This window comes from Prunus avium, chromosome 4 (assembly GCF_965620075.1).
Source record: "Prunus avium chromosome 4, drPruAviu1.hap1.1, whole genome shotgun sequence".
Classification (NCBI taxonomy): domain Eukaryota; kingdom Viridiplantae; phylum Streptophyta; class Magnoliopsida; order Rosales; family Rosaceae; genus Prunus; species Prunus avium.
The window spans coordinates 28,644,471-28,663,698 of record NC_142287.1 but is presented as its reverse complement, the minus strand read 5'-3'; the positions used below and the strand labels follow the sequence as shown (position 1 = coordinate 28,663,698).

At 34.8% G+C, this 19,228-nt stretch overlaps 2 protein-coding genes, 1 long non-coding RNA gene and 1 pseudogene across 3 annotated transcripts; 3 read left to right on the top strand and 1 right to left on the bottom strand.

The window, feature by feature from the left end:
* The first annotated feature begins 490 nt into the window (after positions 1-490).
* LOC110759242 (phosphoglycerate kinase 3, cytosolic) lies at positions 491-3,613 on the top strand. The gene is made up of 7 exons (XM_088252076.1): positions 491-657; positions 759-976; positions 1,589-1,666; positions 1,764-2,024; positions 2,218-2,535; positions 2,621-2,779; positions 3,195-3,613. Exons 2-7 carry the CDS (start codon positions 782-784, stop codon positions 3,387-3,389), a joined length of 1,206 nt encoding a protein of 401 aa, XP_088108202.1. The 5' UTR covers positions 491-657; positions 759-781; the 3' UTR covers positions 3,390-3,613.
* Positions 3,614-5,276: 1,663 nt separating this feature from the next.
* LOC110759245 (pyruvate kinase, cytosolic isozyme-like) lies at positions 5,277-7,509 on the top strand. The gene is made up of 3 exons (XM_088252499.1): positions 5,277-5,541; positions 5,970-6,431; positions 6,536-7,509. The coding sequence occupies exons 1-3, from the start codon at positions 5,305-5,307 to the stop codon at positions 7,343-7,345; spliced, it is 1,509 nt and encodes a 502-aa protein (XP_088108625.1). The 5' UTR covers positions 5,277-5,304; the 3' UTR covers positions 7,346-7,509.
* Positions 7,510-12,079: 4,570 nt separating this feature from the next.
* On the top strand, positions 12,080-14,277 carry LOC110759248 (uncharacterized; annotated as a pseudogene).
* A 436-nt stretch (positions 14,278-14,713) lies between these two features.
* On the bottom strand, positions 14,714-18,708 carry LOC148295174 (uncharacterized). The gene is made up of 2 exons (XR_015835149.1): positions 18,539-18,708; positions 14,714-14,972 (listed from the first exon to the last, which is right to left on the bottom strand). It is a non-coding gene; the product is annotated as an uncharacterized LOC148295174 (long non-coding RNA).
* Positions 18,709-19,228: the final 520 nt, after the last annotated feature.

Here is a 19,228-nt window from a genome sequence, read left to right as displayed (position 1 = left end):
ATCTCACCTTACATCTCATGCTTTGTAATAAAGAAACTTACCGACTAATATTTTAATACAATTGAAGATTGAGCCTCAAAACAAAGGATTACCAAGAAAAAAGAAAGTCTTATATATATATATATATATATATAAGTGATATTTTATTTTAATCTAATATAAATTACGGGAAGAGGGAGTCAAACTTGGATAAAGAGTGAGAAGTGCATCCGCTCTAGCCAACTTAAATAAGCCCATATTTGCAAAGAAAGTCTTAAATCAAAAGAGCCCAAATAGAAGTAGTCCAACAAGAAAATGAAATCCTAATTAGCTTATAAAAGAGAGGAAAAATAAAAAAGAGCCTAATTAGAATCCTAAGAATATGCCAAAACATTTTAGGTGAGAAATTGAAAATGAAGACACCACAAAAATCATTTACTGCCAGCCCAAGGTTTCTCTAAGGCCAGACCCACAGAAAGAAAAGTCGAGAATCCTTCAGCTCTTCGTGTTGCCCAAGAATAGCAATAACTAGGTGCGCTCCCAAGAAAACTCGCACGTGCCGTACATACCACGCACCTACCTCTATAAAATCACCTTCTCGAACTCCTCAGTCTTCTTGTCTTTGTTCTTCGATCTGTCACTCAAAAACCCACCACATTTTTTCTGATCTTTGTCACTGTAAGCTCTCAAAATCCAAACTTTCACGCATCTTTGTTTGTATTTAACAAATCCTTGATCTGGGTTCTGATCTTTTTCTACTATTTTTCGTTTTGTTGAAGGTACTTTTTTCTCTGTGACTGTGATGGCGACCAAGAGGAGCGTGAGTACTTTGAAGGAGGCTGAGTTGAAGGGGAAGAGAGTGTTTGTGAGGGTTGATCTGAATGTTCCTTTGGATGACAACTCCAAAATCACTGATGATACTAGAGTCCGTGCTGCTGTGCCCACCATCAAGTACTTGCAGGGCCATGGTGCCAAAGTCATCCTCGCTTCTCACTTGGTAAGCCCCGCCTCCCATCAATCCACTCTTTTTCTTACTTTTGTTATCTATTATTACATCTGGGTTTATTTTTTCTGTAACCAAATATTTATGATTGCTTTGGTTTGTAGGATTTGTGTGTGATAAGTTTTTTTGTTGTTGAAGTTTTTTTTCCTTTTTCCTTTTGGGTTTATGCTGAAAAACCCCTGTTTAGATCCCCTTACATGGTAAACTCAGATCTTATTAGTTTGATTGATGTGGGTTGTGATGGATTTGCTGCTTGATCTATGTAGATAATTTTGAAGATCTCTATTATGTGATGTAACTTTGTGCCCAGTATTGGACTTTCCAATAACTTCTAGTTATACTTTAATTTGTTCATTGATTTTTATTTTTGCGTTTTTTTATTTTGCTTAGATCAAAAGCTTGCCTGGTAATTCATCTGCTCATAGTTTCCTAGCAGAGATTTTTTTTTTCTTTCAGTAATATTCTTCCTATCAGTGAATTGACCCCTAGGATTGAACAGGTGTCAATGGTTTTGCAGTTTTTGTTTGCCTTTTTATTTGCTAAACTAATTTGAGGTAACCTTTGAAAATTACTTATGAAAAAGTTCCATGAATTTTTGTTTTTCAGGGACGTCCCAAGGGAGTCACTCCCAAGTACAGTTTGAAGCCTCTTGTGCCAAGGCTGTCTGAGCTCCTTGGAGTTGAGGTTTGTATTTTATTAACAAAACAGTTTTGCTCCTAGGAATTTTCATGGGAAGTTCTATTTGCTCATCTTTTTTATTTTCTATTTTCCTCTGTTACAGGTTAAGATTGCCAATGACTGTATAGGCGAGGAAGTTGAAAAATTGGTTGCTCAACTTCCAGAGGGAGGAGTTTTGCTCCTTGAGAATGTTAGGTTCTACAAGGAGGAAGAGAAGAATGACCCTGAATTTTCCAAGAAGCTTGCTTCACTTGCAGATGTTTATGTGAATGATGCTTTTGGTACTGCTCATAGGGCTCATGCATCAACTGAGGGAGTGGCCAAGTTCTTAAAGCCTTCCGTTGCTGGATTCCTTATGCAGAAGGTATGTCGGTTGTAACTGACAATTGCACCTAGTTAAATTTCAAATTCTTCACTGCCCTACTTTTCATTGAAGTGATTCCCACTAAGAATATGATGGTCACAAAATGTTTCACGTCTGGATCCTTGAAATTGTTGAGGGAAGAACAGTTTTCTTGTCATGATAAACACATCTTTTATTTTTGTGTTGATCTTAGGAACTCGACTATCTTGTCGGTGCTGTGGGAAATCCTAAGAGGCCATTTGCTGCTATTGTTGGTGGTTCAAAGGTGTCATCCAAGATTGGAGTGATAGAATCCTTGTTGGAGAAGGTTAACATTCTCTTGCTAGGTGGAGGAATGATCTTTACTTTCTACAAGGCCCAAGGTTATTCAGTTGGATCATCCCTTGTGGAGGAAGACAAGCTTGATCTTGCAAAATCACTTCTTGAGAAGGCCAAGGCTAAGGGGGTTTCAATTCTGCTCCCAACTGATGTAATCATTGCTGACAAGTTTGCAGCTGATGCGAACAGCAAGGTCAGTGGTTACTTTCTGATTGTTTAGTAATCCTGTTGGAAATGGTGAAATTCTCGAGTTCACAAAAGATTATATTTGCCTGCAGGTTGTGCCAGCGTCTGCTATTCCAGATGGTTGGATGGGATTGGATATCGGACCAGACTCGATCAAAACTTTCAGTGAAGCTCTGGATATCACTCAAACCATTATTTGGAATGGACCTATGGGTGTTTTTGAGTTTGAAAAGTTTGCTGCTGGGACTGAGGTACTTAATGAACTATATTTCTGCTGAATTATCAAGCATCTATTACCTATTAACCTAATTCATAGAAGACTCTATACTCTGTTCAGTCCTATTCATTGATTTGAATTAGATTATTTGTCCTCTTTTTTGCCCATTTGTGGTACATGACATGAGACTGGGTTTTGTGTTAACTCAGATCTGTGTGTAACTGTTTTTCCATCCAATTGGTTTCTTTCAAGTCACTCTTGAGAAGATTTTTATCATAAATGCTGAAAGCCCTGTGATATTTCATTAAAAAATGTTGTTCCTTCTGGGTCATATAATAAATTGCAGATTCTTAGTCTTTTTCTAAAGTAATCTTTTGGATACTATTCAATTACCCTCTCCAAAGTAATTGCTTCTACTGCCACTGATCTAATTCTTTTCTTGTTAACAGGCAATAGCTAAGAAGCTTGCAGAGCTCAGTGACAAGGGGGTGACAACAATCATTGGAGGTGGTGACTCAGTTGCAGCTGTTGAGAAGGTTGGGCTTGCTGAGAAGATGAGCCACATCTCGACTGGAGGTGGTGCAAGCTTAGAGCTTCTCGAAGGGAAAACACTCCCCGGAGTCCTCGCCCTTGACGATGCTTGAGCTGAATTTTTTTCTCAGTTTTCGTGCATTTTGTCGTTGTTAGATGGGTTGGTTTTTCAACCAGAATGGTTCAAGTATATCAGAGCTGATCATGTAGAGGCTATATAGGGTAGAGATTTGAATAAGTGCTCTCTTGAGGTTTAACCATTTTAATGTGCATTGCTTTGTTTGGATATATTTTTGGAACAAATGTTAATGATCCCAAAGTGCTTTTCTGAGCTCAATATCAGTTTGACATGGAATGTGATGTTTTTGGAATGCATGAATGTTGTTGATCCTTATAAAATGACATGGGATGGATATTATCTTGATATGTGTGATGGGCTGCACAATCTTGATATTGTGGGACATGGGTTTGGGACAACTATTTGGAGGGGTCCATCTTGAGATGTTGAATGGGCCTCATTTCGATTAAACTGAATTTTTTATTGCGAAAGAGGAACTCATTGATAACTTCCTCTTGATAACAATTGAGAGGATACAACAATCTCATCTTTTACTATTGACTCCAGCCAGAGGGGAACCTTTGATTAAACTGAATTTTCGTTCTATTAAACTGAATTTGAATTGACTGAAAAATGACATGATTTCTTGACCTAAATTAAAATTGAGAAATAAATGAAAATTTGTTGTTCTCTTCATTATTTAAAGATAATTTCCATTTTCAAGTTGATCCACCTAGATACGAAAAATTCATATATAAATGCGTATAATGGGGAGGAGTGAAAGACTTTCTTGAGTATCACTAATAATTTCTTAATAGGCATTATTGTGTGATGGTGCTACTTTGGTTGGGAAAAAGAAGCTGGGATACAAATTTGAAGTACTTTGACACATACGGCATCTTTACAGAATAAAAAGATCACTGAGATCAAGTCGTTCTATGGTGATGATGTAATATATGGACCATAGATATGGACCTTCATATTAGCCACAAGATTCATCTTAATAGTAATTTCACTTAAGTTTAATGAAATGATCATATAGCTAATATGAAGCTCCACATGAGAGGTCCATATATGGCACCCTCATTATATAATTTCGCCACTGATATGAGATAACATAAACTCTCAACGGGTCATCCTCTGTAAAGGGTAGTTATCTTCTCACTCAGGTTCAATTATTGGTCTAGTGATATTTTTCTTTCCGATGTTCGTCGGAATCCTCCTCCCTCAATTATAAACAAAAAAATTAGCAAATGTGGTTTAAATCAATAAATATTTTTCTAACTCAAGTTTAAAATATGAAAATTTTATTCTTCACTTGTCAATTATTTATGACCACAATTATGTGTTGTGGTTTATTATCATTATAGGAATTGATAAATGGCCAAATTAATTGAAGGTGCATAACTCTTCCCAATACGTTTAACTTGGGAAACAAGCGATGCAATGAAAATAGGAAAGAATCTAACACCGCTGTAATAATCTTTGGGTTCAATCACTACTAGATTTAGGGTTCTTCTTATTTATTTATTACTTTTTTGGTAATCAAAGTTGATTTATTACTTTTTTTTGAAAATAAAGTTGATTTATTAATTGAAAAGCGTAAAGATGGTTTGAATCCGAAGTATCCCCTTGTGCAAGAATACAGATTTACCGTGTCTGTAAAATTGGACTTTGTGTGCTAGGAAAACAAAGATCAGAAAGAAAAGGAAAGTCCTTTGGTCCAAAGCAATAATAAATAGAAAGAAAATAAAATAAAATCTAAAGTTTTCTTGCTCGCTTGGGAATACTAGTAAGGAATATGCCAAGGCAGTGGTAGGAAAAGAGACCTATATATATGTCATGTTTCAACACTTTGTCAATCCATCAATTAAGCCACAACTCAAAACAGAACCTCCCGCCCAAGAAACCCTTTTCTCTCATAAACTCTACACATAAACCCTTTGCTTTCTTTGCCTTTTTCTTTGCCAATGGAGAAGATACTTGAAGTTGTTGGGGATAGAAGGCCCAAGACTAAGATTGTGTGCACGTTGGGACCGTCATCGCGGTCTGTGGAGATGTTGGAGAAGCTTCTGAGGGCCGGCATGAACGTTGCTCGCTTCAACTTCTCACATGGAACTCATGCTTACCACCAAGAAACTCTTGACAATCTCAGGATTGCCATGAACAACACTGGCATTCTCTGTGCTGTCATGTTGGACACTAAGGTAAAATTCATTATATGGTTTTGTGTATATTTACAGTCTTTTATTTTGCTCTAGCTTTCTATCAAGTAAATCTGAAAATTATGTAAATCTGTTTTCCAAATTCAATAAATTGTCCAGCTTTTAATTCCTTAAAAAAAATTCATAGATCTTGGTTTTTATTGTGCGTCATTAGAATTTGTTCTCAATGCTATGAACTTTATTAACCCTTTTAAAATAATTGACACTTGTGTAAGAATGAGGATTCAAAGAGGTCATCTTCATATTTGGTGCTGTACTTACTGATAAATTTGAGTTTGGGTAAATTTTCTACATGGTAGTACGAGAAACTGCTTGTTGATTTTTATTTATTTAAATTTTTTATAAAATTCTTTCTTTTGTGTTTATTATGAACAATAATTGGCTAATAATGATGCTTTCTTTTGTCACAGGGTCCAGAAATTCGAACAGGGTTGCTGAAAGATGGGCAATCCATAGATCTTAAACAGGGTCAAGAGATCACCATCACCACTGACTATACAATTCTTGGTGATGAGAACATGATCTCTATGAGCTACAAAAGGTTGGCTGAGGATGTGAAACCCCAAACTGATATCTTGTGTGCTGATGGGAAAATTACTTTAAAGGTTCTGGCTTGTGACAAGGAGCTCGGTTTGGTACATTGTCGCTGTGAGAACTCTGCAGAGTTGGGTGAGAAGAAGAATGTCAATCTCCCTGGAGTGGTTGTTGATCTGCCAACTCTAACAGAGAAGGACAAAGTTGATATCTTAGAGTGGGGAGTTCCGAATAAGATTGACATGATCGCGCTCTCTTTCGTGCGCAAAGGTTCAGACCTTGTTGAGGTCCGAAAAGTGTTGGGGGAGCATGCAAAGAATATAATGCTTATGTCTAAGGTATGTAGTTGGAAATTAGTTTTTGATCAGTAATATGATTACTACAACATGTTAATAACTTTCTACTGATTATTCTTGATCTTTTATGTTTTGTTCTTCCAAAGGTTGAGAATCAAGAAGGGGTTGCAAATTTCGATGAAATTCTTGCAAACTCGGATGCATTTATGGTGGCAAGGGGTGACCTTGGAATGGAAATTCCAATTGAGAAGATATTCTTAGCTCAGAAGTTGATGATAGAGAAGGCCAACAGACAAGGAAAGCCGGTGGTGACTGCTACTCAGATGTTGGAGTCCATGGTCAAATCTCCTCGTCCCACCCGAGCTGAAGCCACTGATGTTGCCAATGCAGTCCTTGATGGAACCGACTGCGTGATGCTCAGCGGAGAAACTGCAGCCGGGGCCTATCCTGAAATTACAGTTCAAACCATGGCCAAAATCTGTGTTTCTGCAGAGGATTCTATAAACTATGGGGAGCTCTTCAAGAGAAAGATGGATGCTGCACGAATGCCTATGACCCCATTAGAGAGCTTGGCCTCCTCAGCAGTGCAGACGGCAAATTGCACCAAGGCAGCTCTGATTTTAGTCCTGACCAGAGGAGGAAGCACGGCGAAGCTCGTGGCTAAGTACAGGCCAAGCATGCCAATTTTGTCTGTGGTGGTGCCTGAGATAACAACAGACTCTTTTGAGTGGTCATGCAGTGATGCAGCTCCAGCAAGGCATAGCCTCATCTACAGGGGTGTTCTGCCTCTTCTCAGCTCTGGTTCCATAAGAGCTTCTCATGCTGAGTCCACAGAAGAGAGCGTACAGTCTGCCATTCAATATGCAAAGGAAAAAAGTCTCTGCAAGCCTGGAGATTCGGTTGTGGTTCTGCACCGCGTTGACACTGACATGATCAAGATTTTGACTGTGATGTGAGGATTCTTAGGAAAATTTTGGTTGGCATTTACCTTTGATTTGCAGCATCCAGTTTAGGTTTCACCTTTTGTTTTAGAGTTTTATTTTGAGGTTAGAACAAAAATAATATGACGATTTACTCACCTATTTTTGGCGGCATTGAAATTTTGAATTTTGTTCACATTTGATTCATGGCCTCTCTCTCTCTCTCTCTCTCTCTCTCTCTCTCTCTCTCACATACTGCTAATTTAAACAATGCCAATGATTTTCCCTTTAAAAGTATAAACCAACCTCATTGCCATAAAATGGTGATTGACATAATGTAAACTTTATGATATATACAGATAGTGACAGTTTACTGCATAAACTAAGCCTTTGAACTTGAATAAAACTGTCCTCTTGAAATTACTCATTGGCTATGAACTTTCATTAATTTAATACCTGTAATTAAGTAATACCTTAGCCTTTTTTTAATTACTTTAATTAGTTTTTATGTTTTAATTATTGTTTCTTTAGTGAATATTTAAATATTTTACTGATTTCGTAAATTACTTGGTAAATAGTAATTAATTGTTTCGAATTATTTTGTGTACTTTTTTTTTGTTCTTTCATATTAAATAGTCATTAAAATACGTGCGTACGTGTACAATATGTGTATTATACATTTGCTTTCATTATACCGAGTCTTTAGGACATATACGGAAAACATAAGTAGTATTGAAAAATACGTACGTACGTGTATAATACGAGTATTAAATGGGAGAATGCTAAATTATTTATACGGGTAATGACTATGGAAAAGTAAAAAATCAAAAGGGGACAATAGCTATACCTTGGTAATGGCCTAAACATAATGGATAATGCTCTAGACTAGTGTTATTGACAAAGGAAAAATTATGGAGAAAAAATTTCAAAAAACAAAAAGGCACCCATTAGATATTTAAAGAGTATAGGCGCGCGGCTATACTATTTATTTTATTTAAATGGACCCGCATAGCGCCTAGGCATCCCAATTTATCTATTTATTTTAAAGTGTATAGCCGCGCGGCTATACTCTACAAATAGAATATTTTAACAGTACAGCCGATCGGCTATTCTCTATAAATACCTTAATTTGATTTTCTCTTTTTTAATTACTTTAACTACTGTTTACTTAGTGAATGATTAGTATTTAAGAATTGTATTAAATTCAAAATGTTTAAAAACTAAATACTATTTATTAAGTAATATCATTTATGATTTTAATTAAAATATTTAATACTAATTCTTCACTACTAATGAAAGTAATTAAATCAGGCTAAGATATCATTTAATTACTGAAAAGAAATTATTTTTTTATAAAAAAAAAAATTGTTGACCTGAAAATACTATGTTTATATTTATATTTTGCACAAAAACCTCTCCCGACGAAATTTCGTCGGCATAGGTCTATGCCGGCAATATTTTGTCGGATTAGGTTTCTCGCGACGGAATTTCGTCGGCATAGGTGAATTTCGTCGGGAGAGGTTGTTTTGCCTTTTTTTTCAAATTTTTTAAATTTTCAAAATATAAAATCAGTTTCTTTACTTTTGTTTTTGGGCCAACTTCTTTAATTTAATACCAGTAATTAAGTAATACCTTAGCCTTTTTTTAATTACTTTAATTAGTTTTTATGTTTTAATTATTGTTTCTTTAGTGAATATTTAAATATTTTACTGATTTCGTAAATTACTTGGTAAATAGTAATTAATTGTTTCGAATTATTTTGTGTACTTTTTTTTTTGTTCTTTCATATTAAATAGTCATTAAAATACGTGTGTACGTGTACAATATGTGTATTATACATTTGCTTTCATTATACCGAGTCTTTAGGACATATATGGAAAACGGAAGTAGTATTGAAAAATACGTACGTACGTGTATAATATGAGTATTAAATGGGAGAATGCTAAATTATTTATACGGGTAATGACTATGGAAAAGTAAAAAATCAAAAGGGCACAATAGCTATACCTTGGTAATGGCCTAAACATAATGGATAATGCTCTAGACTAGTGTTATCGACAAAGGAAAAATTAGGGAGAAAAAATTTCAAAAAACAAAAAGGCACCCATTAGATATTTAAAGAGTATAGGCGCGCGGCTAAACTACTTATTTTATTTAAATGGACCCGCATAGCGCCTAGGCATCCCAATTTATATATTTATTTTAAAGTGTATAGCCGCGCGGCTATACTCTACAAATAGAATATTTTAACAGTATAGCCGATCGGCTATTCTCTATAAATACCTTAATCTGATTTTCTCTTTTTTAATTACTTTAACTACTGTTTACTTAGTGAATGATTAGTATTTAAGAATTGTATTAAATTCAAAATGTTTAAAAACTAAATACTATTTATTAAGTAATATCATTTATGATTTTAATTAAAATATTTAATACTAATTCTTCACTACTAATGAAAGTAATTAAATCAGGCTAAGATATCATTTAATTACTGAAAAAAAAAAATTGTTGACCTGTGTTTATATTTATTTTTTGCAAAAAAACCTCTCCTGACGAAATTTCGTCGGCATAGGTCTATGCCGGCAAAGTTTTGTCGGATTAGGTTTCTCGTGACGAAATGTCGTCGGCATAGGTGAATTTCGTCGGGAGAGGTTGTTTTGCCTTTTTTTTCAAATTTTTTAAATTTTCAAAATAAAATCAGTTTCTTTACTTTTGTTTTTGGGCCAACTTCTTTAATTTAATACCTGTAATTAAGTAATACCTTAGCCTTTTTTTAATTACTTTAATTAGTTTTTATGTTTTAATTATTGTTTCTTTAGTGAATATTTAAATATTTTACTGATTTCGTAAATTACTTGGTAAATAGTAATTAATTGTTAAAAATTATTTTGTGTACTTTTTTTTTTTGTTCTTTCATATTAAATAGTTATTAAAATACGTGCGTACGTGTACAATATGTGTATTATACATTTGCTTTCATTATACCGAGTCTTTAGGACATATACGGAAAACAGAAGTAGTATTGAAAAATACGTACGTACGTGTATAATACGAGTATTAAATGGGAGAATGCTAAATTATTTATACGGGTAATGACTATGGAAAAGTAAAAAATCAAAAGGGGACAATAGCTATACCTTGGTAATGGCCTAAACATAATGGATAATGCTCTAGACTAGTGTTATCGACAAAGGAAAAATTAGGGAGAAAAAATTTCAAAATACAAAAAAGCACCCATTAGATATTTAAAGAGTAGAGCCGCGCGGCTATACTTCTTATTTTATTTAAATGGACCCGCATAGCGCCTAGGCATCCCAATTTATCTATTTATTTTAAAGTGTATAGCCGCGCGGCTATACGCTACAAATAGAATATTTTAACAGTATAGCCGATCGGCTATTCTCTATAAATACCTTAATCTGATTTTCTCTTTTTTAATTACTTTAACTACTGTTTACTTAGTGAATGATTAGTATTTAAGAATTGTATTAAATTCAAAATGTTTAAAAACTAAATACTATTTATTAAGTAATATCATTTATGATTTTAATTAAAATATTTAATACTAATTCTTCACTACTAATGAAAGTAATTAAATCAGGCTAAGATATCATTTAATTACTGAAAAGAAATTATGTTTTTATTAAAAAAAAAATTGTTGACCTGAAAATACTATGTTTATATTTATTTTTTGCAAAAAACCTCTCCTGACGAAATTTCGTCGGCATAGGTCTATGCCGGCAAAGTTTTGTCGGATTAGGTTTCTCGTGACGAAATGTCGTCGGCATAGGTGAATTTCGTCGGGAGAGGTTGTTTTGCCTTTTTTTTCAAATTTTTTAAATTTTCAAAATATAAAATCAGTTTCTTTACTTTTGTTTTTGGGCCAACTTCTTTAATTTAATACCTGTAATTAAGTAATACCTTAGCCTTTTTTTAATTACTTTAATTAGTTTTTATGTTTTAATTATTGTTTCTGTAGTGAATATTTAAATATTTTACTGATTTCGTAAATTACTTGGTAAATAGTAATTAATTGTTTCGAATTATTTTGTGTACTCTTTTTTTTTGTTCTTTCATATTAAATAGTTATTAAAATACATGCGTACGTGTACAATACGTGTATTATATATTTGCTTTCATTATACCGAGCCTTTAGGACATATATGGAAAACGGAATTAGTATTGAAAAATACGTACATACGTGTATAATACGAGTATTAAATAGGAGAATGCTAAAATTATTTATACGGGTAATGACTATGGAAAAGTAAAAAATCAAAAGGGGACAATAGCTATACCTTGGGACATAAGGAATTAAAAAATATTAAATAACTGATTCTGTCTTTTTTGGGTCAATAATCAACTTATCCAGTCTTTTTTTTTACTATGCTGAAAAAGCTGATGCCTGGATAAGCAAATGGAAGTAGAAATAGTGCTTGAAAGTTGAAACAAGGGAGGGGAGGGTTATGTTTCTTGTATATTTATCGGTATCACCATCATCATTGATCATTGTAAGAATGTAATCTTTTAAAGATTTGTTGCTCAGATGGATATTAATGATTTTCTTGTATCTATTATGCAAATCTTTATTTTCTTCTTTAGCTATATATCTTGACCACTGGCTAATTGGAAGCATAGCGGCTTATATAAATTGCAAAACATAGAGGGCTAATATACAAACCTATAAAATAAATACGTAATTCACATGTACAAGGCGCAATTTTATGGTCATCTACATATGCACTCCTCTGATTGATTAAGTTGATTCTTTCCCTTGATTCAGAGGATCAGTTGTTTAGCTTCCTTTTAATTTGGATATATGAAATGATACCATACAAAAGACATGCCTAAGTTTAATTGATAATTGATAATTGATAATGCTTTCTAAATTATCATCGATCATGCTCGTCTTAGATGCACGTACAGATGTTCCCCCAACATTTCAACTTACAAACTTTTTTTTCCTCCTTTTTCATGCAGGAAAAATGTTGTGGAAGCATATGTGCAATTACAGTCCTTGCAAAAGGCCGAGTATTCCCTGAAGTGATACAAGGCATCATAAACATGTCTTCCTTACAAGAACTTCAATGCCCCTCTGGCTCAGTGTAATTAGTTTTGAGTTTGTAATTTGCTCTTAGGTGGCAAAGTGGTTAGATCATTTGAGTGGCTTAGATTAACCAAAATGCAGGTAAATGCACGGAGCCTAAATGCAGAGGCTCGGGATCCACAAGGATGAACACACAACTTCAATGCATGGAAGAAAGAAACATGTTGCTCCAGAAAAAAAAGCCCCCCAAACTTCAACGTCCTCTTCAACGCCATTGAATTTTCTGAGCCTCTCGTTACATTGGACAACCCAATAATTCTCATCCCATGTTGCCTCAAACCACACCACTTTCACAACAAAATTCTCAACTTTGCCATCCAAACTATTCTCTGGATAATGTTACCTATACAAAATTGGTCCAGTACTCTACCAAAACTGGGTCTTTAGTCCATGGCAAGCTTGCTCATGCCCACATGGTAAAAACTTGTTTTAAGCCCTGCCTGTTTTTGTTGAACAATCTTCTTAATATGTACTGCAAGCATGGAGAATTGGACAGTGCATGCAATTTGTTTGATAAAATGCCGAAGCGTAATGTCATTTCATACAACTGCTTCATATCTGGATATACCCAGGTGGGTTTGTTTGATAAGGCAATGGGTGTGTTTAATGAGGCAAGAATGGCTGGTTTGAAACTTGATAAGTTTACCTATGCGGGTGCTTTGTGTGTGTGTGCGGTCAAACTTGTGACATTGAGCTAGGTAAGCTGGTTCATGGCTTAATAGTCCTTAGTGGGTCGGGCTCAGATGTTGTTTTGTCCAATTCTCTTATGGATATGTACTCAAAGTGCAGCCGGGTTGATCATGCAAGGATTTTGTTTGAGAATTCTGATAACTTGGATGATGTCTCATGGAATTCCTTGATTGCTAGTTATGCTCGAATTGGTGCTAACAAGGAAACATTGAGAACTCTGGTGAAAATGCATCAATGTGGTTTCAGCTTGAATACATATACAATTTAGGGTGTTTTAGTAGAATGAAATGTGCTTTTGATTTTCTGGTATTCAGAATGGATGTGTGTAGAATGAAATGTGCTTTTGATTCATTGACTGGTGATGCCAAATTGGTAAGTGCTTATATCCACAATGATGAAGTGGGATATGAAGTTATGAGCATTGGACAAGATGGGGATTGGAGAGCCTTGAAACACCCAAACCAAGGCTTGTTGAAGAAAAATGGCAAATGGGCAACAAGAAGGCAATTTTTTCTAACTGATGAGGTTCATGATGGGGTTTATTTTTGTTCTGAAATTATAACAGATGGGGAAGATTGGTGCTTGGAAGTCCAAACTCTCGATCCGTGGAACGAGTGCTTCATCACAACTACATTGCCCCAAGGAGTTTTCAATGGCTGCAAGAGAGTTTGGGTTTTCAACTGGAACCAACATATAGCTGTTGGAGATATTGTAGAGCAAGACCTTCATGTCTTGGTGCTAGAAGACTTGAAAGAGCAAAAATGGAGTGAAAATAAGATCATTGTGCCATTGAAAGTTTTGCAGCATCAGCCACTTTTGGATGATCAAGTTCTCATTCCTGTGAAGGCTGATTGTGATGAGCTCAAGCTGCGTTATAAGGGAGGGAAGACTCTCTTTTATGACATGAACAATGAGGTGATTAAGAAGGTGGTGTATAAATGGTTCGACACCGATTCTTCTGGGATTTTATAAGCCAAGCCTTGTGAGTCTCAAGGGAATGAGACAAGACGAGAGGGTACGACTCAGAATGGGGATTGATTAGAGCAATTGCAATTAATTTGGTGGTTGTTTATGATTATGAAATCACATTTTTATTTTAAAGAAGTTTGTTTGAACCCTCAGTTGCGATGCATCCATCTTTGATACGCAAAATGCAAATTGGTTTGTTCCAGATTACTGCTCAAGTCTTTATACTCTGATGTGTGATTAAATTTTTTTAATTTGCCTTTAATATATTAGATTCTGTTTTGAAAGTTCACCCAAATAGCATCAAAATGAAAGTGGTCTCATAAACTGCCAAATTATGATGTAATTAGTCCGGTTTAGCCAAGCTTTGCAAGAACATACCAATTTGGGTTTTGGGGCCATCAGTTCTTGAATATACTGCATGCATTCTCTTATCATATATAGATGGCTTCACTAGAATTATTAAATCAAGTTTCATAATCTTAATAGAACAATGCTATATCACTCTACCCCTTTTTTTCTTTCTCCTAACTCACATACATGGCATTCCCGCATTGTTGTGTTCTGAATCGAGTGATGTGATCGGAAAAAAAAGAACCTAGATGCAGTGGCGAAGCCAGGATTTCATGTGTCTGGGGGCCTTTCACAAAATATAAATATTAAAAACTTCGAACTAGACATCAAAACATCAAAAATCATATTGTCTATATTGTCTATTCATTACAATCATAATTGTCCTCGACGAGTTTTCGTATTTTGAAATCATTGCATAACAACCTCGTCATCTATACTATTAAAAATGTCTTTCCCAATATAAGCAACCAAGCAATCATTCATCCACAAATCCCCCATTCGATTGCATACCTTGCCCCTTAACCGATGCATCTCACTTTACACCCCCTGGCGTCACAAGAGAAGAAGAAACTGGAATCATTCCAATACTTATTCCTAATAAGTAAACATGTTGAACTCGTATACTTCATGGATTTTACGCTCATAACTTAAGGTGGACTTCTTTGCTTTATGGGTTTTAGGCCCAATCAGTAATGTCTACTTAAATATTCAATATTTGGGTGGATAAATTTACAATGAAAACTCGTTTTTTATATTTTGGTTGGATATTACCAATGATCCTCCATTTTATCTCATTTAAATGTTGTACTTATCCGGGTTTTACATTCAAAAATTTGCTAGTGTACACTTAGGGGGGTGTATTCAATTAGGATTCTAAAGCGTTTAAAAAGATTTTAAAAATTCTGGTGTATTCAATTTGGATTTAGACAAACTTTTAAAAAGTCTATAACAGTTTGGGTGTATTCAATCTAGACTTGTTTGAACGTTTAAAATGTCCATCTAAATGTGGGTGTATTCAATTAGGACTTGAAAAAAGTCCAAATAAATTTACCTGTATTCAAAAGGAGATAGATTTGGAAGGATTTAATTAAGTGTTGGAGTTTGGAGAATTTGTAGGGTTTAGGTATAAATAATAAAGGCCAGCATAAGTCCAACCTCCACCCCAAAGATTTCAGACGACATATTTTTTTTTTTCTCTGCAGAAGACGAACCACTCTCCAAAGGTACGCTCTCTCAATATTCTTGTTGGTTTTCCTTCTTCTTCCATGGTTTTTCTTGTTTGTTACTGTTCGTTGATGATTATTGGTTGATGTTTTTCTTGTTTTTATAGAGGTTTTGCTTGTTATTAGAGTGTAGCTTGTTTTTAGGGTTTATCTTGGGGTTAGGGTTTATTAGGTACCCTGATGACGAAGCTTTCTCAAGTTCACTGTCAAGCAAGGTGACAATATGACTGGCGCTTTTTTTTTCTTTGGATTGGAAGGAAGAAACGAGATTTTTTTTTTTCATTGAAAATATGTCGGGCAGGGCAGTGGAGGGTTGTGTTGTGTATAAGGCGTTAATATCAAAGATAAATTATTATACCTCCAACTATTTGTCTTATGTTATAAATATTTACTGAAAATATGTTAAATTTTTATAGTTGTTTGGTTTCTGCACTTTATGTAATATTGCTTAATGGGTCTCGTTATTTTTTGTCTGGTTATATGGATGCATACGTAAACAACTACTTATAAAATTTTCTTTTTTTGTTGGCTTGGTTTTTATGTGTTGGTATATCGTAATGAGTCCGTTGCTATCCTTGTTTGTATAACTAACAATAATTTTGCTATCGTAATGAGTACATAATTCATTACTAATAATTATTATTTAATTGCTGTTTTGTAGTCCCACCCAACCCACAGGCATATTCAAACAAAACCTTGTGAGGACTATGAGGATTTGCAAATTGTCATTGGGAATGCAACTGCTATTAGAAAAAACTCATTAGGATTGGGTGATGGTACTGATGCAAGAACTTTTGGGGTGGAAGATAGACAAGTTGGAATAGAGGACTTTGTTTATGATAATGACACTCAGGCCTTTGTACCAAATAATAATGAAGCATCACACCAAGGTCCACCACTCGGACATTCTTCTTCATCCTTACCTTTTCAGGCCATTATTTGGACAGGTCCCTCAGATAGCTCAAGCTAGAGAGAACGAACTAGACAAGAGCATGAAGGGAATGGTAGCCAATATAACACATGTATGGACAGAATTAGTTTTAGCATTGATTCAATTGCTACCGACTTCAAGGGAGTCCATAGCCTATTGGAAAAAAGGGAAAAAGACAGGGAGAGGCAGAGTTATATATGGGAAAAACACTGTTACAAGATACAAGGTTCATTTGTGTAGAAGAAATGCTTGCGACATTTTTGCATGTAGTGGGTCAAAATAACAGATTTTCTGTAATACGTGACACATTTATGTAATACGTGGATTTCCAAATCGACGTCAATTTTTGGCTCCATTTCGGGGTGTTCGATATCATCTCCAAGAGTATGCAGGTCAAGGTCGTGACCCTACAAATGAAGTTGAGTTGTTCTATCTTCGTCATGCGTCCTTGAGGAATGTCATTGAGAGGATCTTTGGCATATTTAAATCACGATTTACAATTTTCAAGTCCGCACCTCCATTCCCATATAGGACACAAACATAGCTAGTGTTAGCTTGTGCTGGACTACACAACTTTCTTCAAAAAGAATGTCGATCAGATGAGTTTCCTATTGAATTGGAGAACGAATCTTCTTCATCTTCATCATTACCAATTAATGAAGGGGATCCTGAACTAGTTTTCCAAACACAAGAACAACAACGAGCACATGCTAATGAATGGAGAGTTGGTATAGCTTTGAATATGTGGAGAGATGTTGGCCACAATGACAACAATGAGAATTAACGATATCGAATGAATGTTGCACATTTTTCTTTCAACATTGCTTTCAGAGAAGTTATAAATTTGTCACTATACTTTCATGAACGCCAGTTACTTTGAATTTCTTATAATATTTGCTTTTCGTGAATTTGTGGTGGGTGTCTTTGAATTTCTTATAATATGCATCCTCATATACAGAGAATAGTGTTAGAAAATTTTCTACCGTTTGACAAAACAATGCACTAAGCCATGCACTGACCTTGGGTGGTTACAAGCCTCCTGTATTAGGCAAACCTCCTCGTGGAATTCCTCAAATTACAGTGCTGTTGGTAGACTAGTGGAAGTGGCAATTCCAGGATCATGATATCTATTTTCATCCAAAACATCCTCAAGTTTCGAAGGGACAAGCCGGTTGAGGAGAGAAAAGTATAACAAAAGAGTGATAAAGTCTATGCAAATAGATCACTCTATAACAAAAGTTCATACAAAAGTATGGAAGTCTATAATTAAAGTCTATACAAGTTTATTAAAAATCAGAGTAAAACCTATAGGAGTTATACAATTTCAGGAAATCTGTCACTTAAAAAAAATCTTTCAAAATCGTACACAATCCTAATTGAATACAACCCCCTTAATTTTTGTTGGCTTCTTGCAATTCTTTCTTGGCAAACAAATAAATAAAGTAAATAAAAGAAGGAAAAGCATCCAATATTATTTGCAGAAAGCTTTTTCTTTATTTTAAAGAAGAGAGAAAACAAAAACCATCAGAATTGTTGCGGAAGAAGGAATGACATATGAACCCTAATCTTATATGGGAAAAAGAAAACAATCACCAGATTCATGACAACTAACACAATTAGGTCCCAAAGAACCCAAATGATCAGAAGCATGAAACAAGAAGTTGAATCATAAAAAACAAAACTGTTACATCGGATTGAAAATCCTAATTAATTAATCCCCATTGTATCGACCTCAATACCCAACCAATTTCACAAAAGGAAAAATATCACTTTACGAAGGAATGGAATATAATAGCGCAACTAAGGTTAGAGAAAAGACTCAAAGAAATCAAAACCCATCTGAGAAACTCATAGAAATATCCAAATGCATACTTGATTAAATGACAGAGAAATCATAAATAATATCATGCCAAAAGCATATAGTAACAGCAACTTCAAGTTGAGAATCATATACATACCTCAACTCAATACCTAGCTATGCTTCTCGTCATCAGCAGTCGAAAGTCACCCAAGGTAGCTACATTCGAAATTCGGACCAGACCTTCTTAAGTCCTTCTTAGAAAAGAAGGTCCTGCCCCTAAGAAGACCTGGCCTGTACTTCAAATATTGCTAGCTTGGTGAGACACCTTGCTCCAGAATAGTGCTGCTGCTGCTCCAGAATAGGGCTGCTAGCTTGGTGAGACACTTTGCCTCTTATATAGACTTAGGAAACCGACTCATTACTTAAGTTGGACTTTTTTCCTTCCTAGGTTTTAGGCCCAAAGAGTAGTTTCTAATCTATCACTTAAATAGTTTTTGTTTTGTTTTAATCAACTAAGCATTGGTTTTCTTTTTGAGAAAATTTTATTCTAAGATATTTTTAGACCTTGAGCAATGTCTTCTTGCAATAACAATAAAAATCTTAATATCACCACATAAAGTTAGAGACAACAACGATAAAAGCAAGTAAAAATATGATCAATCACACTCAAGCATGAAAGGTTGAACTTTTATAATGTAACCATAGTCTAATTTATCGATAATATCGACGAAATATCGAGGATATTATCGTTTCTTCAGTTCAAGGATATTTTGAAACGTATCCATACACATATTGTATAAATATCGATAATATCGGAAAATATTGATGTCGATAATTTCTCTCACAC